We start from the raw sequence: 27,891 nt of genomic DNA, 5'->3' as shown, positions 1-27,891 counted from the left end.
ACAAGTTTAAGTATTGAAACAGACTTAGAATTTAAAATTCCGATAATACTATAACCGGAATGGCACATCAATAACGTATATTACTTATGTGACTTTGAAGTTAACTATATGCTATAGACTCCTTAAACCCCTTTGGGAAAAAGAAAATATTTTCGGAAGTAACTTTTATTTATCATCTATCTATCTATGTACATATATCAAAATTAATTGAAAAGAAAGTAAATAATGTACATTTAATCAATCATAATGTATAACAAGTTAATATAATATTTTACACTTTAGTAAAAAAAAAATCAACCGAGTGTAACGTACAAGTAGTAAAATAATACAAATGTATATATGTACATAATATACTGTATGTTGTACAAGTAAAATATCATAAACATTTCCTATATTTACATAATTTTTATATTTTGATACTAAATAATAATATAATGTATTGCTCTCATACACACTCATATATTCTACATGCCTGCATATTATGAATTTTGTTGCTCTTGATTTGAAAGGTTGCACTCCTCATATTTAATATTTATAAGCATATTATATTTAACTAATTTTTATATCATATTTATATTAAATGCAAAATTTATATTAAATTTATTTTGCTATGTATAGATATATAATATAAATATTATATACATAATATAATTACATATAAAGTAATACACTTTGATTTAAAATAAAGAAATAATAAAACTACTGAAGAAAAACGAGAAAAATAATATTCAATATACAATACAAACTACATTATAGAAAAATAAGAAACGAGTATTTAATAAAATATAATAGAAAAATTTAAACGCGTGTTTGATACCAAAATCTATTATAATATAAAAGACTTGAATTTAAACAAGAGCGGCGATGAAATGAAAATATAAAGAAGAAGAAGAAGGAAAAGATATATACATACATAAGCAAGAAATAAAAATAAATTGAAAATAAAATTATGCCAATTTAACAAAGTTAACGATTTCTTGGTTTCATTCAAATATTTACATTCGTTAAAGACACACACATAACAAGTATAAACTGTAAACCGTTATTATAGGTCCGGCTTTAAAGTAGTTCTTGCAAATTTATTTAACGTTTTTCTGATATTCACATAATGTAATAACATTGAAAATAAGGAAAAAAGAAATTAAAAATTGTATAATTTTAAATGAATTATTAAAGAATATTTTTTTTTATATAAAATTAATTTTTTGTAAATCAAAAATACGCAAAAAAATTTTTTTTTTATTTTGGAAAGTGCGTTTAAATTCCCGTAATATTTTGTTTTATTTTTCTTTTTCTTTTTTGTCAAAATTAAATTTCGCTACATTTGGCCTCTGCATAAGCATACAAGTGTTTTCCAAAACAGCTAATTTTAATATCAACTTTTACTTGTTGTTTAAATTTTAATTCAATTTTTTTAATTTTTTCATTATTTTTTTGTTTTTTTGCATAAAATTTTTATATGCAACCATTTATGTACATATAAACAGGAGAAAGGAAAAATATTTCGGCAATTAAACAGTGCAATAACACATAAACAAAAAACGAAAATAAAAAACGAAAACAATAATAAGGAAGATAAAAAAAAGTAGTGAAAAAAAAATAAAAGGTGCCCAACATAATATCAAAATAAAAAAATTTTTAAGTGATCACGTCAGAGTGGGCCAGTGAAAAATTTCATATAACAAAAAAAAAAAAAAAAAAAACAAGGAAAATATTTTAATTTTTGCTCCAAATTTTATGTCCGTCCATTCAAAAAAGAACCGAAAAGAAAAAATTCAACTAAAAAATTTAATCACTTGTTTTTGCAACACACACACACAATCCCTTTGCATTTTTATTCATTCATTAATGGTTCTTTAATTTTTTCTTTTTCTTTCTGTGAATATTTTTTTATTTTTATGAAGATTTTGGAAGGAAATAATAAAAAATTTAAAAAAATCAAGTTCAAAACTTGAAGAAAGGAAAAAGTTTTTAAGTGTACCCTCGAATTTTCAATAATTGTAAAATTTTTGTTTTAGTATTCCGGACGCACTTTTATCGTAAAGTTCAATAATAAGAAAAACAAAAAAATAAAATAAAAAGTAAAAATAATTTTTTGGATATTTTTTTTTTTTATTAACGGAAAAATGAAATGTCGTTATTTATTTTTTATATTTTTTATGGTGTTTATTGCAAAAGGTGTGAAAAATTTTCAATATTCTTCTAGTTTATAATAAAAATAATTAATATTTAAATTTAATTTAGCAAAAAAAAAAAAATTAAAATTAAATTATATTTTTTAAAGAAAAAAATCAGAAAAATATTTTTATTAAAAAAAAAAAAATTAATTGAAAATATTTTTGAGAAAAAAAAATTTTTTAATTGCCTTTGAATTTTATTTCAAAAAAAAATATTTATTTTCAAAATATTTGAAGTGCTAAATATTAAATATATATTTTAAAAATTTATAATCACTATAAAAAAATGAGCAAAAATAATTAATAAAACAAATAATGAAAAGTTTCAGATGTTTCAGCAGTTTTCGGAAGAAATTTTCAACAATTTATACGTAGCGGTGTATGGGATGTTAATATTTTACGTTGTGTAATAAAAGGAGCTGGTGCTTGCCCACATCCTGATGTTAATTTTAGAATTTATTCACCGTGAGTAAAATTATTATACATTATGTACTAAATTTTTTTTTAGTTAAATAATTTAGTTAAATTTTATATGACCGTAACTTTTGTTATATACATATGTGAGTACTCTCTCTCTCTAAAAGGAAAAATTAAAATTTTAGAATACAAATTGGATATTATTCTATATTTAAGCAAAAATGTTACATCCAAAATGTTTGTTATTCCTTCACGGACGGATTTACATTTTGATTTGGTGAAAAAATTATAAGAAATTTAGTTACTTTAACCGTAATTATTCAAAAAATTCGGTTTTAGTTTAAATCATCACAAAATTCAGTATAGCACCTTAATGTCGTACACATTCATATATATCGTAAAAATGAAAAGAGATTTCTAAAGCATTAAAATAAATATTGAACTGCAGGTTGTTTTTATCTTTCTTGATTTTGCTATGCTTGTTACTTAAAAATTTTCTTGAAATATTTTAAAACTTCTACAGACAAGCATAGGTATACATATATATATAATTAGTTAAAACATATGATAATTGAAACATTATACGCATTTTAATTGCCAATTTCATAGTCACATTAATTATAATATTTTTAAAGTTAATTATAGATAATAGACTGCACTAGTTTTTTTTTTTTGCCTATACAAAAATAATAAATAAAATAATAAACTTTTGTCTACACCAATTATTTTAATATTAATATTCAATTAAATATTCAATTCAAATCAAATTGCCATTTTACTTTGTCAGTCGATTGAGAGTTGCCGCGAAAATTATATTCGTTACATAGTAGAATAAATTAAATATTTTGTTGACTCTAGAAATCTTACTCATTCTTTTTATTTTTATTTTCAAATATTTTACCCACAATTTTTTTCATCTTTTTTTTTTTTGCATATTTCAAATTCTTAAACTTCAATATGCGCGAATATTTTAACATAAGTATATGTAAACATGTCTTAATATACAATTATTGTGGGCAGGGTATCAAAACAGAGGCAAAAGAAAACACAAACGTAAGACTATATGAAACTACATAATATGAAGTTTAAAACAAAATTTCTAGGTCTTTATCACAAGAAATTTTTTATAATTTATTTACATATTTTTCATATTATTTTTGTCTACAGTGATATTATCGGTATGTCACTCAAAATTATTAATTAATCGAATACGAATAAAAAATATTTTAATTAAATTAAAATTTTAAACTCATATATTACGTATATTATAGGAGGTTTCTAAATAAAAACAGAGAAAATTTAAATAATTTAGTGAATATTTTATTATATTATAATAGTTAATCGGGATTTTAAATGCTTAGAATAATACCAAACTTTAAAATTAAAGTAATGAAGAAAATATTAAAATACCTATACACGATAAATTTTATACGATTAAAAGTTAAATTTTTTAATTTCTCCCATGAAATCTATTTTTTTGTTTAATCCAAAAATAATCAAATATCGCAAAATGATTACAAAAACAAAAATTGTAAAATGCAAATAAAATTATTTTTGTTTGTCAAGCATATTTGGCGTGTCAAATATTATATAAGTCATCAGTAATGTTTTTTCTTTAAAACTTTTAAACAAAATAATTTCTATAACATTTTCTAATACAACTATATGTAGTTACATAATATACTTGAAAAATATTTATTTTAACACCTTAAAAATTGAAAGCTCTTTAAAGGCTTGCAAAGAAATTAAATTTTATCTCAAAATAGTAAATATAGACACAAAATAACCTTAAAACTGATCATACATTCAAAAATTATGAAGGTTTGTGTACAATCTTACGTATTGTTTTATTGTAGCGTTAAAAAATTTTTAGTGGCATTTTATGATCAAATGTATATAACATAAATTGTATAACTATCCCATATTATGTAAGGTGTAACGCATCCATCAAAAATTTAATAATTTATTATGCAGTTTTTTTTTTGGAATTATACAGTAAATAAATGTAAGATATTGACGTTGATTTCAATTATTTGTACTGGTCAAATTCACACAAGAAAGGAAAATGTGATCGGGGAAATGCAGCATAATTATTTTTGGTGAGATGTTTGTCAGTCTATTTCCTATGCATTCTCAGGTTCGCCAGGAATTTATTAACAATGATTATTTTTGTAATATAACCATTAAAACACGCCAGGTAGCAGTACCTAAATATTTACTATATATAACGATCTCTAAAAATATCTGAAAATATCTAAAAGAAACTTTAAATAATATTAACGAGGGGTGTAATATTAGTAACAATCAATAAACTTGAAATAAGTGTACCAAAAAAAATCCAATTTTGTGGAACTATAATCAAAATCAACTAAAATCAAAAAAATACCTGCATGTGTATACGCGTACATACACATTTTCATTAACTCGGTTCTCGAACTTGTGCGTAGACAAATCCAAATATTTCAAATTCAATTAAAAATTCCTTATAAAAGGAAGTATCAAACATATTTAAAATATGTACGAATTGTTCAAAAAAAAATTTAACTTTATTGCTCGATTGTTTAGTGAAAATTGAATTTTGTCCGAAAGATTTTTTCTCAAATCACTATTAAACATTTAAATTTTAATTTAACATTTTATAACAAAAGATGAACATTATGAATACATAAGAATATTTTTCCTAAATATACGTACAAACTTGCTTTAAAATAATTTGCAACATAATTTTTAAATAAAATGTTATACCATATTATATCCTTATGTACATATACACATACAATGTGTTACATGTTATATACATATATCTAACATCATTTACAATTGATGTTGACCATGATTGCTTGTAATTCAATCATTTATTATTGTAAAATTTTAATTTCATTGCAATTTAATAATTTTATTAGTGCATAAATATGTGGATATATAAAAATAGTTTATATTTAATATATTGCAGCATAAAAAAAATAAATAAAAAACGAAAGTTTATGCAAGATAAAAAATATTCAATGAATAAAAAAAATATTTCATCAAATTTAAACGCATGTATACATTTTATTGGTTTCAGAAAGTTAAGCTTAATAATAATAAAAAAAATAAAATAAAATTTAATTGAAAAAGTGAAAATTGTTTTAAATTAAAAAATTTAATTTTTAATTTAAAAATTAAAATTATTATATGAAAAATTATATTGTATATACTAACTTAGAGGCAATAATGTAGGCTGTCAAGTCTTCCGTTTCATATACTTTTATAGCTTTATAAACATAAAATTTAAATGTGTATAAAAATTAATTTAATTTTAAACTTCATTTTCATTAATCTTAGTGCATTTAAAATAACATTTCTGAATATCTTTTCATTTTCTTTTTAATTTTCGCACCATACGATGTACACATGTATATACGTACATATGTAAGAACGTATAATAACTTTCACATATTTCAAATACCAATAAAAACTTGATTAAAATCCACTCTTACATTGTAACTATCATAAACTATGCATGTAGGTACTTTAAATTACATATTGTTATTAAATAAGTATGTTAAGAATTTACCACAGAAAATATGCAAAAGATTGTATTGACTGTAATGGTCTTCGTACTATTTTATTTTTAAAATTTTTTTTAAAACTTATACCATAATTTTATAAAAAATCATAATGTTTTTCTGTATAATTCTAAAATTTCCAATAATTAATTTAATAAAAGTTTATAGATTTGTAAATATAACAGTTTAGATTTGTAAATATAACAGTTTCATCAGTAAATATAACAGTAACAATTATTATTAATAATTACAAGAACTGTATAAATTTATGATCCATATTCTATGTTAAGTTATGGATAAAACAACTTGCAAATACCTACACACTCGTAATGTAAGATAAAATACATAATATGTAATAAAATAAATAAAAATGCAAATACATAATGGAGGCATATAAGGATCTCTAATTTATACATGTTAATTTCACTTTTATATTAAAATAATGTTGATTAAAAGCTTTAATTTAAAATGTTTTTACACTTACCTTTGATGTTACGTCCTATGGTAGGTATACAGCGCTCGTTTTTTACAACTCAAAGTTTGCACATTTAAAAAAACCGAATTTTCAAAATTTTGAGGCATAATACATTTTTCTCGGTATAACATTATTTTATAATTCATTGTAAGCGAAACGGAAGAAATGTTTTAAGTGCTTATTTCTGTATCAATAACTTAGAAAACGTATTTTTGGAGTTATATCACTGTTGCAGTAAACGAGCGTTATTTGTTGGAAAAATGATAAATAAACTTTAAATTTCGATTTTACTTTACTATTCTTTATATTTGTTTTTTTTTTTCTTAATTTTAATGATAACTTGTCATAATATGTAACAAATTAACATACATAGGTATTAAAACATTTAAATACAATTATACAGTACTTAACACTTTACAAGTTTTATGACAAAAACTGTATAGCCATAACATTTTTATGTGCTTTATTTTGTTTTTGTTGTTTTTAATTAAATTTTATGAGAATGTGTTATATTCAGGTACATTGTACATAGTTTCTACTTTTTTTATGTAATAGATTTTCTTTCGTATTAAACATTCCAATTAGATGCTTTGGTATTGTTTTAAGCTGCAATGCTAGTAATAAGCTTGTTAACATTAATTGCTCCTTAAGATTTACACATCTGATAAAACACTTGCCGTTATTATATATATTTTAACTTTTTATAAAATGTATGCTTCTTGTATAATTCACTTTTTTCTATTATTACTGCATAAAATATAATTTTTAAGCAACCTCGAACGGATTAGTCTGTATATTACTTAGGAAGAGGGGCACTTGATATTTATTAATACATAAAACACCATCTATATTCATATTTTATAAATATATCAAAAAGAATTTTCAATCTATAAGAACCAATATAAGAATTTTAAAAACGTGTGGGTAATAGTTTTATCTACTGTAAATTGCACTGCAAGTTTGTCCAGCCAAAATGACGTCGTAAGGCGTACATATTCTGTCAAAAAAATTTTTAAAAATTTAATTTAAATGAGAGATATAGAAATACACGAAGTACATCAAACTTTGAAAATTTAAGAACTGACGCGGCATACACATATTTTTTGTTCTGTTTTTGTATTGTTTATCTTTGTTTATTATTTATTAATTATCTTATTATTATTTTATTAATAATAATAATTATTAATTATTATAATAACTTATTATAATAATTATTAATTATCTTTGATTATTATTTTATTAATTATCACTATGTAAGAAAGTGTTTTTATTATAAAGTACGTATACAAATGACATCTTATCTCACCTATACGCTAGTATCAAGTTTCGTATAGGATGACGTATCAATCTTTCGGCGTATAGGTCGCCTATCGTCATTTCGATTGGGAACTAGGTAGAACAGTTTTCGTTTTCGCTTTACTTAAACTAAAAAACATTTTCTTAACATAATTCAACTATTAGTTTGTAGCCGTTCCAACTAAAGTATAATTAAAGGGAATATGTGAGTATTATATTATACATATATTTACATTCATTTTTCCCGAATCCCGATAGATGTCTTTGTATATATAGAAAATAAACGTCAAATCCTGATCATTTGAATTTATATTGTTTACAATTCTATATATTTAAATCATTAATTGCGATATTTCATTCAAAATAACCAAAATCATTCATCAGATAGAAATTAAATTGCTTCAATATTAATACGAAATGTAATTAAACTAGTATTCGTAGATAATGAGAAATAAAAATAAGAAAATAATTTTTAAATCCTGAAAAACAACAACGACATAATGAAACTTAATCCAATTGATTACAACCGAATTGATGTCAACTTATAAAAAAGAAAAATGAAAACAAATACCTGAACCGGTAAATTAACATAACATTTTCCACAAGTAATCATATTTAATTAAGACCAGAACATTATAGTTTATAGTTCATTGAGTGTGTATTAATTTTTAAAAACGATAAAAGCTTTACATATACTGTGACCCTCAACTTGAATATTTTCGTTATTCATACTGGTTTATGACCTGTACAGGTAATTTTGTTTTTGTTTTTTATTTATAAATTAGAGCAAATAAAAAAAATGATTTTCATCTAATAAATATAATTTTAATATAGACTTAAACTATATATAATAATTTATTGAATATTTTATAGCAAGGTCAGCCAGCCAGTAATTAAAAAGAGTTATACGAAATTGCCCAGTTTTCAGATAATATTAATAGATACATAATTATTCATAAATAAGGAAAGAATATTTTACAATAATAAAATTTTAATTCAAAATAACTATTTGAGTTAAATTGTAAAAATTAAATTAAAGCAAAAATTTCAGATTTGTATTAACCTAAGACTAAGTTCTAAAATTCCAATTTAATTCTACATTTTCTGATTGAAGCTTAAAACATTTAGGTATATAGTTTCTAGCTCTTCTAAAGTCGGTTCTTACATAATTTCATTCATTTTAATTAAAAATTTACCAGTAACACTCCAAATTGTAGGGACTCGGTAGTGGTATATAAAGCATAACCGAAATATTATTTTTTATGTACATATAAATGAATTTCCGGTAATATAGGACCAATAATTACTTCTTTTAACTACTTTTTATTAATCGGTGTAGAGAAGGGCTTGTTCTATGTATGTGCCTAATGTGATTTGTCGTAGTCGTCTTTGACTAAATGTTATATATATAATTAAAGCATTTCAGTTTATTTTCACGCTAATTTTTTTGCAATAAACATACTCGTAAAACAAAAGCAATTTTTATTAATTTCCGCCTAACTACTGAACAGAACAGACTGCTAATAAGTAATAATAACTAACAAGTTTTTCTATGAAATTAATTTCAACGTTACATATAATAATTCCAATATCAAATATTATTCCAAATGAAAATTTTATAGATTTTAATATTGAAATGTTATTATTTCGCACGTTTTTACTTTTTAGATTGAAGCATAACGCTACTCTTCAAATATAATAAAAATTTCATGCAGCTATAAAGAAAGTCTCTCACCTTTAATTTTTTTTCATTTTCATCTTTATATTTCTTTTTTTCCTATTTATTATTACATTTAACAGATGTTCAGGTGTATTTGAATGAATTATTTTTAGATTGTTGACATAATGTTCAGTGATCATGAAATCTAAGATATACATACATATAAATATACACATTATTGTTTAGTTAAGGTATATGAAAATTGTAGTCATATTGTCTGGAATATAAAACTATGTTTTATTAGATAGTAAATTTTATTGCCAGATTATTATATATACATATTTTATCGCAAATTACAATATAATTTTTCATATTTATCTGATTTGTGAATAAAATTAACTAACTACGTATGTATAATATTATAAATTTTTAGCAAGTTGTCGCGATTTTGTGATCTTTTATAACAATATAATTATCATTTTTCAATGTTTTTATGTCATGTTTGATTTAAATATTCGATTTAATACATTAATAATTTTAAATACAGTCATTTTTCCGTAGGTACTACATCTTTTATATTGGATATAAAAAATGAGGTGACACAATATTTAATTGGTACCTACATATTTCAATATTGATTGGGATTCAATGTATCTTTGGCATACATATCTGTATACCTATATCAACACTGTTGAAAAATACTATTAATATGTGAAGATTATGCTATTAAAATGAATATGCTGCATATGCTGTATTGAGCATGAAATTAAACAAAGGAGATCGAAAGTAAAACAATAAGAAATGAAATAATTGTCAATTGTTACTTTAAATTAACATTTCTAATTCGAAGGGTTTAAACAAGAATACCTTCTAACAAAATATGTTGTAATATTTGTTTTAGGCATTTTCCTATATTATATAAATGATACTATATGATCAAAATAACGTTTAGTAAGAATTCCTATATAAGAATAATTTATAATTTAAAATATAAACATGTAGAGTTAGTTATATAACTAGTTGGTTTAATCAACTTTGAAAAATATTTTTTTCTTAAATGTAAACAATTAATAATTTATTGTATGTCACCATATTATATACATGTACACATTCAATTTTAAAAGCGTTACTATAGTACAATACTTACTAAAATTTATTAGAAATTTTAATAACATTATTTGGTTTATAGGATGACAATAGTACATTATTTTTGTACGAAAACCTCGAAATTAAGACCTTGAATATTTAAATCAAAAATTAGCATATTTACAAAACATAACACATTTTAAAATATCAATAAACATAGTGTATAGGGCCCAAGAATAGTTCTTTTTTTGTGAAATTAAATCAAATAATTTCAAGGGCAACTAAATTCAATTGACTTAATTTTCAATAAATCTTTAATGCTAGTTTGTGGTTGAAAATTCTTTTTTTTTTTTTTGTTTAATTAAAAGAAGTCTTTTCAGCCTTTAATCATACTTTTAATAACCAAATTACTAGTACTAGAATTGATGAACATAAAAGTATTAAAATGGTTCCTGAAACGGTTTTCAGAAACCTGTTATCACGAATTAATATAGTAAATTATGATTGGAATAATTTTTTTATTCTTTTTGAATTTGTAGTCGAAAAAAGTGGCATGTTTTATGTGACAATGATAATTCATTAAAGGTTTTTACAAATAATAATATTAAATTGTCTTCCTTATTCAAAAATGAAACCGGGTTACTTATGTAAATACCTGTAATACAACTCTTATATATTGTATATATATTAAACAAATACTTTGGTATGGTTTCTAGTAAATATTTACGAGCTTTCCTCTCAGAAGCATTTGTACATTTCTTCGTACATATAAAAATGTGTTTACTTAAAATTTTAATGCATAATTTTAACATTAAGTTATTATAATTTTTTTACTTTCATTGTAGTCCTAGTCGCCATTCAGATTAGCCTATAATCGCACATTAACTTATAATTTTGGGTAATTAGAATTTATTAATGTTGTTTGAACTAGAGCTTTGTTTTTAATAAATTCTAAATATTTTCAGTTTAAATAAATTGTTTTAATAAATTTTGAACAAATTGCTCAATTCAACAAAAGTTAAATACAATTTTCGGTATTAATTTGGCTATTGAAATCAGTTTAACGCACTCAAAGAAGTTTATGATAGTTATATTATGTAATTTTGAAAAAGAAAACCTCTAAAATTTCTCTTGTTAAGAACCCTATTAGATATATCAATGCAAATACATTCAATTTTCACACGATTTTACACATAAGTGAATAATACATTTGACCTATACGAAATTTGCCATAACTGTTGTGCCATAATACACGAAAAAGAAAATAAAATAATTAGTAAAATGAAATTAAAAGTGTGATTTCGTTTTTAGCTTTTAATAGGCAAATAATTGAAAATTTAATTTTATGTAACTTTTGAAAATTTGAAATATGTACCCATTAACAGTGGATTTTTATGTTTATTTAGTAGTATAGCATTTTACATAACAACAATTACCATTTAAATATATGTAAATAGGTTTATAATTTTAACTATATAAAAAACATAGTTTTCAATTAAAAAATGTTACAACAAATTAAATGAAAAACGCGAATTATACATATTTGATGACTAAAACAAAAATAGCTTGTTCGAGACTAAACATTTTTTACATTAATTTTAATTAGGTAAAAATAAAAAAAAAATTATTTAGTTGTATCACCTTACCGCCATTTACTATCTTGTCTTTACCGCCTATTTTTTTTTTCATTTTAGTAAAAGTTGCTCTTTTTTTCTTTTCTTAATATTATTTAATGAATTTTTATACTCGTATAATTGAAATTGTAATTGTAGTTCACTTTCTTTTATAAATATTTTCCGAAAAACCGTAAAATTGTAAAAAAAAACTCAATTCCTATACTCTTATTACGTGGTAGTGCACAGAAACTTTTACTTTCTTCCTTTCCTTCTTTATTACGTTATTGTTTTTATTTTATTTTTTCTCTGGTTTTATTTTCAAGCACTGCACCAGTTCATTTAATGTTTATTTCTTATAACTGGGAAATTAGTTATAATTTTCCGTTTTAAATTTAAATAAATTATTAAATACCACGCAATCGAATGTCCGTAATTTTATATATTTTAGTTTCAAATTTGCAATAGTATAAAAGTATTTTTTTGTTTTATTTTACACTATGTAATTATCAGTATATATATGGTATTGTTTTTCTGGATTAATCAATCAAAAGTGCATAATTTTTTAATGTAAAATTAATTTTATAAACTCATCCACATTTTGGGCATAAATGTATGATACAAACATTAAAATGATTAAATTAATTAGTTTGTTTACAATAATTTTATTTTTATGATATTTAATTATGTATATTAATGTTTATAATTAATTTTTAAGTTTAATTAGGCATTTCGTTGAATAGATAAAGAAAATTTTGTTGTAATATATTGGCTATTATGATTTAAAGAAACAAACAATTGGAAAAAGCGGAAATTTGATAAGTCTTATAAACTTTAACAGTCAAATTAATTAATTATGTATTTATTATATAATTTAAATAAGAAAAAATCTAGAAACATGTGAGATCTTAAGCTCAGATTAAAAATGATTTGAAAACAGAATTAGGATGATGTATAACAAATAGTAGTAATTTTTCCCAAAATCTATACGTTTTTCATGTAGTAAATGTTCATATACTCCAAATTAGCATTGCTTGCAAATTTTTTATGAATTTTTGGATACTTATACGCGTAAAAACAAAAACATCAAATTTCAAATGTACAAATCACTCACAAATTATTTTATAAAATTATATACAATTGGCAAAAGTTTTATAAATTAAATAAAATATGTCTGATAGGAAAGATACGGAATGCTGAATCAGAAAACAAATACATTCCGAAATTTCTTAAAATGAAAAATTTCAGAAATTTACATAAAAAAATAATTAATTTTTATTTGTTCTCAAAATGTTCGAAAAGGAATTTAACTGTGTTCATGATAAATAATACTTAAATCTTTGTATGCAATATTTCTTGTAAATTAGAAATTTTCTTTTATTAAAAATGGCACAATACTAACTTAAAATGACTTGCGTATATTAATATTATTATACTGCATGTTAAACAATTGCAATGATTTAAATTGAAAGAAGAAAATATTATGATTTACAATAATAAATACACAAATTTTCTTTTTCAAACTGAAAATAAAATATGTAAATGCATTTACATTCATACATTGATATGAGATTGAGTTTGCAATCGTTGTGCTGCATTATGCAAACATAGAAAACAATATAAAAAATATATATAAATAACAGGCAATTTTCAGATACTAATTCAACGTATACCTATACAATAAATAATAAAATTAATAATCTGGTATACTTAAATAAAATTGTAGCATAAAACTCACCAATTGATATTTCAACAATTGAAATTTTAATTTTTGGAACGGTGATCTTAAGTTTTCCAATTGATGTTATTTGAGAAATCGATATGATCTGTCTGATTATTGAATGTTCGCATCTTAAATAAAAATTTTTAATATTTAGAGTCCGGAACAAGTATGTAAAAAAAGATACCAATCATATACTGTTCACAATATTCTTAGCAATTTATTCTTCTAAAATATTATATGAATCATATCTGAAATCTTACTCTTATAATATTAATTCTTTATATATTTATCCTATATTTTCATCCGTTGCAATTTTAATAATAATAAGCACTTTCATAATTTAAATTTCAACCATATGGAGACTAAAAATTTCCGCAGTATAATTAACCAAAAATAAAATAATTATGAACGGAAAGCTAGTTCTCTCTTCAACTCTTCTTTATTTCATAAATATGTATACATTTTATTTATACATCAAATAAATGGAATAAGTACATGTCATACTATCATAATAATACTCAAGTTATAGTTCAAAAGAAAATACCATAATTGACTTTTATTTAAATTTGAATGAATAATAATGAGAAAAATAGGGTTACTCGACACTTTTTACTACTGCATATTTATTAATATATTATGTAGTTTATGTGAGAAAATGTGTGCATTTATAAGTTAATAAACTATTATAGTTTATTGTCTGTTCAACATAATATAAATATTATCATTAGATATTATTATGCATTGTCAATTGATTCAATTTTATGACAATAAAATATTTAGTTCACAATAATTATTATTAAAGACGTTTGATATTTTTGTAATTTTAAGATGTGAATATTATTTTAAAAGTAAATTGTGAATTGTACTCTTGTTGAACTAAGGAAAAATTACAGGTTCAAAAAACTAATGCAGATTCCGACTATTTATTTAAAAAATTATAGAAATTTAAAAATCTGAATAGATTTATGATTCGTTTTGTAAACGTTCGGTGGTTTACTGCTTAGTAATGCGTCGGTTTGTTTATGTCATATATAATTCAACGGTTCTAGCGCAGTTCATACGTTTAATCCTGACTCAATATTTAAAGTATAGTTATGATAATAAATGAAATCATAATATTTCGAACAATTATTTTTTAAACACAATTTTGTTATGAATTATTATTACATTTTCAAATTTGTAATATAATTTTCGATTTAAATTTATAATTAGCCTGTGAACCCCCTAAAACTGAACTCATTAAGCTAAAATAGTAAATGTAATAAAACTCAAATGTTATCCCCAAATTAGAGAGATTTTGAGATTCTGAACAATGAATTACTCATAATAAGGCTCATTTTAAAATCTTTATCTATTGTATAATACTAATTGTCTCGATTCCGTAGATATTACAAAATATTGCAAATTTACTATATAATAACACTTTTAATATGCAAAAGGAAAAAGAAATTACACATGTAATTTGTGTACACATTGGAGAAAAAATAATTCAAAATAAGAACACTTTTACTATCGTTTAATAAGTAAATTTATTAAGTAAATAAAACAAAGAAAAAACACAAAAAAAATCAATTATACGAAATGTAGGTCCTATTTATTTTGATTAAACCCATTTTGATTTTGTATAAATGAGAAAACAGTGTAATGGTATAAGTTTTCAATTTCGCTTTTATTCTTTGTGAAAATTTTGAAGAAAAAATAACAAAAACCCCATAGACAGTTAAAACGAATTTTATCGGAAAAAATCAAACAAAAACATAAAAACACAAATTAAATATCATTCATCCATTTATTCATTCATTCATTCATTACAGACTTACACTTTAACTCACCACGTTTTTTCAAGTATTTTTCAGTATTTTGTTAATTATACAGTCTAGCAAAATCAATTTAAAAAGAGTAGATATTGAAATTTTTTATATAAATTTTTTTTTCAATAAACTATACATTTCTACATACCATAATTTTTCATATACATAGATACTTGAACAACATCTGGGAAAAGCTTATGTATGCATATTTAACTTATTTAATTAATGGGTATGTATAACAGAAACCAATTTTAAAATAATGTTTCTCAAACTTATTTTGGAAATTTTTATCATAATATCACGCTGCCCTGAAAGTTCTACATTAAAATAAAAAATTTCTAAGTTGTAGCTCTAAACCGTATGCAAAAATTTTAGTTAAGCTTTTTTTGTTTACGCAGTCTACAAATTCTGAAACTTCTCAATAATCAGTCGTTGGAAAATAACAGAAACGACATTGTTTATAATATTGTATCCCAATACTTTTCGTCTTCCAATTCACTGCAAAATAAGGAAATTTTAAAAAAAATTGAAGAATTGCCATTTTGAAATTAAAAATTTTTTTTGAATTTTAAATTAAAAAAGAAAAATTTTATGTGGCAGCGACAAAATTTATACTAGAAGTCTGCGCTACGTTTCTAACATTTCTCTATTGCAGATTGAATTTTCGAACGCACTTTATTGCAGCCAGTAATTTTCGGACGATCTATATTTTCAGTATATGTAGGGTGTATTTTGGAACGTACTACAAGCTAGAACTATTCTAGAACTGAATAAACGAAAGCCCCTCCTAATAAAAGCTTAATACCAGATACTGTTGGAAAAACAAAATCAGTAATAATTTATAAAATAATTGTAAAATAGACATTTTTTTTTTAAATTAATTAAATTGCATTCATACCATCAAAGTGTGTTAATTTAAAAAATTTGATTTCTAAACAAACTGCCGAAACCTTTTTCAATCAAAATATAAAAAATATAAAATCTCAATCAAGTGATATGATAAAGTTTATAATGAACATAACACATCGTCATTATTTGAACATATTTTAGAAGATGGAAACAATGTGTCTGATATATGTATAGTAGATGCAATTCCGAAAACACCCTTAATTTCGAATTAACATTAACATATACATATTTTTAAGTTATCTTGAACTTGCAACAGTGGTAATGCAAAATATGCTCTGACGTAAATGTATGTAACTGTATATAATCAAATTTTTAGCTTTATTACATTGCTGTAATTTAATTGGAAATAGCCAATTCTACGAGTATTTTAAACCAATAAAAATAATTGTATTTTCAATTATGAATTAGACGCAATAATTTTAAATAATACAAATTTTATTTTCACAATTTCGAAACTAAGAAAAATATCCTGAATATCTTCTTTTGATTCGCTAAATATGTTAACATGTATTTGCGTAAACAACAGCCTCAAAAACTGTTTGAAAATTTAAGTTCACAAATTAAATTCGTTTTCTCAACTACAGTAAGAAAATTTTGTTTAAATTTAAGAAATTACAAAAAAGTTTTATAATTAATTTTTGTATGAACACGATTAATTGCAAAAATTTTTTTTATAAACAAACAAAGAAGCCTTGTATAGCATCTTGAATTATTTATGCATTTATGCATACATATATTGGCAAATATTTACAGTTTTATGATATTTGCAATGCTGTTATTCGAAGATTTGATTTTTTTTTAGATTTCTTGTAAATTTTACAAGCTGTCGATGATTTGATACCTATAAGCAGATCACTACATTCATCAATACAAAAAGCAATCATATAACATACCCAATTGAATTTTCAATTAAACGCATCTAATTGTGACATCAAGTAAAGTGTAATATTGGCAAATTTGGTATAAAATTTTTGTATATCTTTAAAATTTCATATTAAAAAAGAAATTAATATTTATGGAAAATTATTGTTTTTAATTCTTATAATATTCAACTATCTTATTGGAAAAATTTTGTAAAATAAGAAAAACAGTTCGTTAATCAAATTAATTATTTTGCCCTACATAGCATTGCAAACCGCGAGCGATTTTTTTGTGATAAAAAGTTCTTTTAAATGCACATACATATTTATTTACAAATACAAATTAAGAAAATTTTAAAAGTGTCATAATAACTGATTGTGAAAGAGCTGTCACAATTGTTAGAGAAGCCAAATTAAGCATAATACCCAATTTGCATGCTACAAAAAATAAAAATTCTTAAAAATTTTCATAAAAAATTCTTAAAATCTTTCATAAATTAAATATGTATGCCAATTTAAAGTGTATTCCAATTTCTTAAATTTCTTTTACACTTTTTTTTTTTAGAAATTAAATGGAATATTGCTATTTAAATTTACTTTAATTCACATTTAAATTTATTTAAAATTACCTTTACATTATTTACATCCACACAAATTTACTTCCACATTATTATTTTACTCTAATAATAGTGTAAGTTGACAAAAACCATAAAGGAAACTGGTAGTCCTTGTACATAGATATATGTATGTATGTACCTGCCTATATTTGCTAATTGAACATTGATACATAACATACGCGATTTATATTTTATTATTGTTTATTCTTTTATCTATATTATTTTGTATTTACATACATACGTACATTATATTTCAAAGCAGTCAAAAAAAATTTTTAAATATTGTTATACATAATATAGTTATATATGTATGTACTGATATTGTTATGATCTATTTTGTTCAACACGCACATGTTGTATATTATGTAAGTAATTAGACATTATGATTCATGAACCGAAAACTAAACTCATAATACTAAATCAAAAAAAAAAACAATTTTAAAAAAAAGTTCGAAAAATAAAATAAACATAAAAAAACGAGTTACTTTTTATTGCATAAAATAAGAATAAAAAAAAAATGTGAAAAAAATTCCACGAGTTTGTTAAATTTTTTTTTTAAAAATTTTTGAGTTTTTTTTTACTTTTTTATTTTTCGTATTACTTTTCAACATTAAAATTTATTGGTAAATAAAATGAAAATCTTCAAGTTCAATGGCTACTGCATATAATATATATGTACATACATACATATGTATTCATATATACATACATATTTACATATATAAAAAAAATTTCTTTAAATATTTTTTTTTATGCACATACATACTTACATATTGCTTTTAGCTCTTCCTGTACCATTAAATTTAGTCTTACATTGTTTTTTTACTGCTTGTTTTGGTTTTCTTTTTAAAAGAAATTCAATGCATTTTATATATATGTATGTATGTATTTATGCATGTACATAGATGCTTATATAAACAATATGAAAATAATAATTTCCCCATATTATAGCTAAAGTTACTGTCGATGTTCTGCATCTACATATGTACATATATTGCTACTGTGCGTAATGTAAATATTTTAAAAAAATATGTGTATATACGTGTGTTTTTTAATATAAAAATTGCAAATCGTAACCAATTATTGTCAAATTTCCTTTAACCTCCCAAAGAATATGTATGTAAACAGAACCTTGTTGAATATAGAGATAAGAATATATAAGTACTGAAACCTCATGAATTCAATAAAAAACTGCATAATAACAAACATTTATTTGTAGATTAAATATTTTTGAATTAATAATAATTTTAATTTTTTGATGATATCATGGGAAAAAAATATTAATTTTTTTGTAAGTTGAACGGATGGCAGGAAAATATCGCTGTAAATAAAACAATAATATTAGAAATCAAAAATATTATCTATTTATTTGAAGTCAGAATCAATCAGAACTCAGATAGAAATCAGAATCGTTTATCTACAATTTGAACTTCTTACAATATCTGAAAATTACCTTCCTAACCCGAAATCTTAATCGTTACCCGAAATTTTACTATACATGAATGTATTTGTACTTATATTATTTATTATTTATTATATTAATTTAAAATATTTGCCATTTTATAACCAATTCATAAATTCTCCCACATCAATAATTCCAAAATATTAAAACTACCATAAAGGTTCATTAAATTTAAAATTTAATTAAAATTTCTAAAATGATTGACATTTTAAACTTAAAACTTTTAACCTTTAAGGTTTTGACATTTGTTTTTTTAATTGAATAAGTTCCAATAACTTTAATACACAATGAAATCGGTTTTTGTTTTTTTCATTCAATGTGAAATCACTTTCTAAAAATATTATATGAGATAAGAATTAAGAATTTATTTTCATACTTTACTTTCACATTAAAAAAGGTAAAAACTTTTTTGCTTTGCGGTCATAATTAATTTTTACCAATTTCAATCACAAAAATATTTTATTCACGTTCATTTATACTTTATTTATTTACATATATTTTATATTATTTTATTTTTTTGTTTTTCATTTTTCTTATTTATTATTAGCAAAGGCTACAAAAAAGGATTACCATTAGATGTTAGAAATCCATTTTCATTATATGCAAGCGGCTTTAGTAAATATCGTGAAACTGCAATATTAATTCATGGTTTCAATGGAACTGAACAAGATGAACATTTTAGATATTTACGAGATGGTAATATTTATATACATATAGCTAATAATAATAAAAAAAAATCATTTCTATATCTTCAAAAAGCGGGTATAGGCTGCGAAGAAAATGTGTAGAAAATTCTAAACTTTAATCCTATTTGAATAAAAAAAAAAAGTAATAGAAATAAAAAATAAAATTACCATCTGCTTTTTAGCTTATTTATCAAGAGATTTCAATGTTGTTACTGTAGACTGGAGACCATTAACACAATATCCATGCTATTTGACTGCATTAGCAAATACAAGATTAACAGCACAATGTGCAGCACAGGTAAGAATAAAATCGGGTTTTATATATTTTTTTTTTTTGTTAAAAACACATAAAATTAAATAACTATACATTGTAAAGTAAAAATTGTACATCAGAAACAAGAAAAAAAAACATAAATTAAAATCTTATATATATTTACTTTCACAAGTTTTAGTTTTATAATTCAACTTTCTTTAGATACGATACTCGTAAACTGTATACTTATGTTTGTATGTACAATGATTAAATCTACTGTGTACGCCACCGTAATGATGCTTTGTATCGAATTTCTTCTTCTTTTTTTTTTTGTAATTTTATGATGTCCTAATAACACAGTTTAAATCTTGATGCGAATTAAAATATATCTCAGAGAATTAAAATTTTAACAAGTATTTTGTTGTAATAAATTTTAAGGTTTCATTATAAATCCCTCTAATTAAAAGTTTCCAATTATAAAATTGCAATATTCTTAAGTAAAACTAATTAATATACGTATACGTGTATTAATTTATTTAATATATTATATTTATGTATACAGTTCTATAATATCTTACTTCTATATCTATAGCAATAACTTTCTGCGCAATAGAAATATGCAAGATATTTTGTTTTGACTCACGATATGCAACTTACTTTTTGCAATGCGGCGAAGCTATGACAAATACTTAATATAATTAATACATTTTCAATATAAAATGTGAAAATCAGATTAGTTATAGTACAATTAACTTTAATTTTATGTTAATTAAAAATCTTCTTGTAAACAATTAAATTTTTTAAAATAATTTAAATTTAGGTATATGCATTTTTAACTCATAACGGAGCTATAAAAAAGAAAATAACATGTGTTGGCCATTCACTGGGTGCTCACATTTGTGGTATGATGACCAATCATTTAACATCAAAACAGTATCGTATAATTGGTAAATAGTTCTTTGTGTTTTTTTTTGTAAATACCTCTTATTACTTTAGTAAATACTTTTATACATTTATTTTTTTTTTCATTTAGGTTTAGATCCAGCTAGACCTCTTATTGAAAGTAAGAAATCATTTGCATTCCGATTAACAAGAGATGATGCAGTTGTTACACAAGTCATTCATACAAATGCAGGTAAATTAATTCAATCCTTTAGTTATAAGGAATATGTATACTTGAGAGTTTTAGACTCATCTCAATAAAATTTATATTTACGCATATTTAGTAAAAAAATTTATAGTATAATTAAAAAAAAAAAAAAAAAATTTAACAGGATACCTTGGTCAAGAGGAAAGTGTTGGACAATTGAATTTCTGTGTTAATGGTGGAAGGTATCAACCATATTGTAAAGGACATCCCATAAGTAAAATTAAAAACCAATTTTTTTCTTTTATTTAAAAGTAAAGTTTGTATGTTATTAATAAATATAATTTTTAAATAGGAAGATCACGTTGCAGTCATTTCTTAAGTATTTGTTATTTAGCAAATTCTTTATTTAAACACAAATCATTTGTTGGAGTACCATGTCCAGATGGATGTAAAGCAATTACAGGTCCACATAAGTTGCCTTTATCAAACTACATAAATCCATTTGATGTACCTTATACGTTAAAAAATTTCAAAATTGGCACTGATGCACCTGATGAGTAAGTATTTAAAAAATATATTAAATTTAAATTTAAAAAATTACTAAACATTAATTATATTAATTTTCTTTTCTTTCAATAGCGCAACTGGAATTTATTGTATTGATACAGGATTTGTTAAACATTGCCCATTCAACGACAGATAACAGTAAACAATTAGAATAAAACAAAATATTTTATTTTTTAATTGTATTGTAAAATAGTCTGAATTTAGGTATTATTAATTATAGATTATAAAGTAAAAATTTTAAATTTAAGTTAAATTAAAAGAAAATATTAATAATTACAGAGTATTTTTTTCTTGTTTTACTTTAAATTAATTTTCAATGGTTTTTAAGCAATTTTACGAAATTTTTTTTTGATTCTTTCTCTATACAAGTATCTATTCCTTTAAATTTTCACTGCAAGACCAGAATTACAACCATCATGATATGCCTTAAATTAACTCAAAATTTTTTTTCTATTTCAATTTTAAATAAGTTAATTTTTTTACAAAATAAATTGCTTGTTCGATTCTAATTTAATTGATTTATACAATATCTTTCCATTAGTAGTTTTTTAAGAGATCTGCATGCATTTTAAATGCTATAGAGAAAATATTGTGTAATATTATAATACTTAAATTTAATACTGATATATTAATTGCTTTACATATTATAAAATAAATATAAATGTATTATTCTTAAATCCATTACCAATGCTATAAGCTTTAAAAATACTTTCAGTTTATTACAAAATTCATGTTTGTAATGGAGCCTTCTGCTTTCAAAGTGTACGTAGTGCATTTTTAACCCTTTTTTTTAATAATAATATATTAAAAGTCGTTCTGTGATTTTTTATAAACTATAATTGTTTAATCTTTTCTTCTAAGTTTTTCAACAATACTCAATTCTTTATTAGGTTATATATGAGTTAGGTATTGTCACTTATTTTTCTTTCAACATAATACAATTATAGTAATTCGGTTTACAAAGTAAAATTTAATTAAATAGAATTTCAGTTTATTTTCTCTTACTTTATTGTAAAATATGTATGTATAAACAATATGTAATGCATATTATATTATATTTGTATAAAAAATATACATCAAAAAATTAATGTATTACATGTTATTTAAATCGCTTAACAAGTACGCATTAACATATAAAAAAAATGTTAATTTTCTTTTTTTTTTTTTTTATAATTTCTTCTTAAGAAATATGTTTTTATATTAAAGTATTTTATATAAGATCATTTAAAAAATATTTATGAATTTACAATTAATATTTAAAGTATACAAAATATTTTATATCTCAGTTAAATTACGGAATTTTTTTCACGGTGAAAAATTTGTGCCAGAAAAAAATTACAATACAAAACAAAAAAAAATTTATAATAAGAGTCTCTTTAAAATTTATTGTTATTATTAGTTTTGTAAGTCTACTGTTTAAAAAGCTATGAATGAAGTGCGATTTCATTGGCTATCATTTCTCGTGTAGCCAAATTTGTTGCATTTATTCTAGTCCTGGATCTACTTCGACTTAATTGAGCTCTTCTTTCGGCACCTGCTGGTCTTGGTCGACGTTTTTGCCTATTTCCAAAAGCGGAACCTGTTTGTAATGCCTCCAATAGACTATCCATCACTCCTTCCTGGGTATGAGCAGCATCAATATCAACTAATGTCGGTTGCCTTAATTGTCTTTGTAACATTTCACGTTGAGCTTGCTCTCTCGCTTCCAATAATCTTTTAGCTTTAATTTGCTCTTCGCGAATTTTTACATTTTCTTGATATGCCATTATAAAACTATCTTTAAACGTTTTTATATCACCAAAAAATTCTTCCATGTTGTATTTATTAGGATCAAATACAAAATATTCTGATAACTCTTTATACTGTTTCTCCATTTTGGCTTGCATTTTTCCTAATAAATTTACTTGTTGACCGCATTCTTCTGCAAATTTTCCCATTACTGTAACAAATAAGTCATCTTCACATTGGGGAACTTTGTTATTATTCAAATCTGTTTCTAAATTTTTCATTGAGCTGTTGATTTGTCTCATAGTTTTTTGAATAGTTTCTAAACTAACACGGCATGCTTTATCAACATGAGTCAAATCATCATAAAAGTCTAAAACATCATTAAATTTTGTTTCAACTAATTCTGCTAAGTAATGCATTAAAGTCTTCTTGTTTTCAAAATCTTTCGTATTAGATAATTTAGTTAGGAAGCTAATTTCAAATCCATAGGCCTGTTCATTTTTACTGCCGGAATTCATATAATTTCCTAACAATAAAATAATTTCAAGAATTTTTGCGAACTTTTTACTTGTTTTAACTTCTTCACACGCAGCCGAACCAGCCACGATATCTGGTTTAATGTCCTGTATCATATCTGGTAATGTTAACTTAAAGTTCAAACTATTCAGACGGTTATTTAAACGTTTGATGTCACCAATTGTTGCTATAAAACGTTCGACATTCGATAAATCTTCTCCTTTACTTTTGATTTCAACTAATTTTTTCAGTTGATCTGGTGGTGGCAAATATTGGAGTAATTGTTGCAGTATATTTGGTGTTAAAATGGAAGTATCGCATTTAAATAGACATAATCTTATTTCTTCATAGGGCATGTGTTTTAAAGATCCTCCAAGTAAAATGGATATGTTTTGAGCAGCTTTAGAGTCTAGTACCCGTAAATCGATTACATTTTTCTTCAGTGTAGTAGGTTTATTGTCAACTGAATCCTTCTGATCTACTTTAATCGGTTTTGAAGTAAACCTTGTTGATAATTCTGATAATATGTCATCCGAAGCTAATTTTTCTTCTTGACATTTTATCCAAAAAGCATTTTCAGATATTTTATTTGGTGCGATGGCTTTCCAGTTCGCTCGTTTCATAGGATTTTTAACATTCCATTTAGTTTTGGGTTTCATTCCAGGGGGAAGTGAAGGTCCAGCGTTTAGATTCAAACCTCCCATAGGAGGTGGTGGAGGACGTAAACCTTTATAAGAATGAGTATAAATATAAACATTAGTTACTTGGAAAATTAAACAAATTTTAAAAAAAGTTGCAAAAAATATTTTTAAGAAAAAGAACATTTTGTATTGTACCCGCTTTAATATTAAATTTAACCTAACTAGCGGTTGATATTGATTTAAATTTTGAATTGTACTTGAAATATTTGTTTAAAAATTCAAAATAATGTAATGATCAAAAATTTTCAATGAATTTTAAATAAAATGACATCATTCGAAAACCACTTAACGAAATGATTCAGCGCACAAAACTTTTTTGAACGCTGTTGGATATACGCCAATTTATAATATTGAATATTTTCAAGGACGATTTCAACACAAAAGCGTATGTTTATTAAAAAAAAATAAAAAATTTTGGAAAATTAGTTTTCGAATCCAATCAAAAATTATTGGATTTCATAAACACTATGTATCCTTAAAATAAAATGAAATTCTAATAGTTTATGGTCAGTTGTGGGCTATTGTAATTATAATTTTTGTTTGTATATCTATTTAGCATACTAACCCATTCCTAGCGGTGGTGGAGGCGGTGGTGGACCTCCTCCTACTCCAGGCATCGGCGGTGGTGGTGGTGGCATTCGTGCACCGGGGAAAGGTGGAGGAGGAGGAGGAGCCCCAGTCCCCATCCCAGCACCTCCAGGAGGCGGAGGTGGCGGCGGTGGCATATTTCCTCCAGGTAGTGGTGGTGGAAATGGTATATTAAGTGCGGGCTTTGAATTTGAATCTGAAGGTATTTTTCCAGTAGTTTGTATTTGTTTTAGTTTTTCCTCCAAATCAGCCGCTCTTGCTTCAGCTTCCTGTTTAGCTATTTCCAGTTGTTCGTATTTTTTTTCAAATTCTTCTGCGCGCTTTAAATCTTTTGCTTTAGATTTTTCGACAATATCGTCTAAAATAAGTGATGTATCTATATGAAAGTTCCTATTGTCAAAATTAGGATCACAACCACTTTTATGGAATACAATTTGTGCTACACATTCTTCAATTAATTGATAATATGCTGGACGTATATAATAATCATCTCTTATGTAAAGTAAATGTTGTAAAATTGACAAGAAAAATGCTTCTGAAGGCGTATCTACAATTAAATTTTTTAAAACTTCAAAGCATTCGGCCGGATCATCTAATTCGAATTTCACATTATCAAATCTTTGTATAAACTCTTCAGCGTCATCCTCTTTAATATCATTGAAAATTTTAAAATGTTTTTTTAAATTTTCATTACTACTCTTTTCTACAATTTCTGTCAAGTTCTCTAATTTTTCATGTAGCCCCATGCGCATAATTTCACATCTTAAATGCAGTCTAAAATTCAAATCGCTTGGTGTATTTGTGATTGTATTTATAAATATTAAACTATGGCAACATAAATCTCGCTTTGAATCTAATCGCTCATCAACGAATAACGCATCAACTATCGATCTGAATCTCTCACCATTCTTATATGTAGGGGATAAGGAATTTGTTATTGCCTTCAATACTTTTTCATAACCATTTCGTTCAGGAACAAGACAAAAACTTGCTAAAAGTTTAAGAGCCTCTGTCATAATATGCGGTTTTCTCGGATCTAAGCTCTGAGCAAGTAATAGTAATACAGTATGCTGATCAGGTTTTAAAATTAAATTCAAGCCCCATGTATTATTCATAAAAGCCTTCAAGCATCTTAAACATTCGAATTCAATTCTGTCATAATTTCTTTCCTGTTTGCATCTTCGCCATAAATTTACTATCTCATTTATACCAATTTCACCAAATTCTTTTATCCAACTAATTGGATTGCTTGTTAGAGCAACACGCAAATTTTCAATGCATTGGTAAAATTTTTGTTCGCTGTGCTCACCAGCTTGAAGGTACTCTATGTAGTGATTGGGTTTCTCAAATTTTGAGTTTGAGCGATGTTCAAGCGAATTTTTCCCTAAATTAATTTTTATATTCTCGTATATTACATATATGTGGATATGTAATTGTTAAATGATTTACCTTTTAAGTGCATAAATATCATGTCTTTTTTTTCTGATATTGGCTTTGATAACAAAGGCGATCGTTTATCGTTTGGGATATTCATATCTTCCAAAATGTCTATAAACCTTTGATCCACTTCACTATCCGATAATTTTTTTATTTCTAAAAGTAAATCTCCTAGATCTAACTCACCATCTGTCGAAGTTGGCCTTCCACCTATAATATATATACTGAATAAATAAAGATTTTACTATGAACTTCCTTATTGGTTTACCAGCATATGGTGCATTTTTCGATCTAGCTTTAGGTCGACCAAACCAACTTTCGAGCAAATTGCCCGATTTTTGCTTATCATGTTTTGACATTATACACGGTCGTTTAACTATTTATTCGTTCGATAATTACTAAATAACAAAATCCAAATTAAAAATATTTTTATCATGAAGTTGCAATAATACTTAAATATTCTAACTCATACGTCATTTATGACATGATGATCTAATGATACTTTTTTGGCAACTTGTTGTTATCTCAACAGTCATTTTCAAAAATAAAAAACTAAAATCAACACAAAATGCTCTTCTGGGAATAAGCGAAAAAATATTATGTACTTTACTAGGCAAATGTCATAATTTTGCACTTAAAGCGTCTGATAAACTTTTGTGAGGTCATCACTT

At 23.7% G+C, this 27,891-nt stretch overlaps 2 protein-coding genes across 2 annotated transcripts; one reads left to right on the top strand and one right to left on the bottom strand.

Annotated features, from left to right (window-relative positions):
• The first annotated feature begins 2,096 nt into the window (after positions 1-2,096).
• On the top strand, positions 2,097-23,129 carry LOC129608773 (phospholipase A1). The gene is made up of 9 exons (XM_055520485.1): positions 2,097-2,178; positions 2,501-2,642; positions 20,202-20,350; positions 20,523-20,638; positions 21,414-21,540; positions 21,627-21,728; positions 21,868-21,957; positions 22,036-22,240; positions 22,323-23,129. The coding sequence occupies exons 1-9, from the start codon at positions 2,127-2,129 to the stop codon at positions 22,384-22,386; spliced, it is 1,047 nt and encodes a 348-aa protein (XP_055376460.1). The 5' UTR covers positions 2,097-2,126; the 3' UTR covers positions 22,387-23,129.
• A 325-nt stretch (positions 23,130-23,454) lies between these two features.
• On the bottom strand, positions 23,455-27,676 carry LOC129608714 (protein diaphanous). Its single transcript, XM_055520382.1, has 4 exons — positions 27,489-27,676; positions 27,233-27,430; positions 25,761-27,167; positions 23,455-25,221 (listed from the first exon to the last, which is right to left on the bottom strand). Exons 1-4 carry the CDS (start codon positions 27,577-27,579, stop codon positions 23,675-23,677), a joined length of 3,243 nt encoding a protein of 1,080 aa, XP_055376357.1. The 5' UTR covers positions 27,580-27,676; the 3' UTR covers positions 23,455-23,674.
• Positions 27,677-27,891: the final 215 nt, after the last annotated feature.

Source organism: Condylostylus longicornis, unplaced genomic scaffold (genome assembly GCF_029603195.1).
Source record: "Condylostylus longicornis isolate FDR11 unplaced genomic scaffold, ASM2960319v2 ptg000034l, whole genome shotgun sequence".
NCBI lineage: Eukaryota > Metazoa > Arthropoda > Insecta > Diptera > Dolichopodidae > Condylostylus > Condylostylus longicornis.
This window is presented reverse-complemented; position numbering and strand designations above follow the sequence as displayed.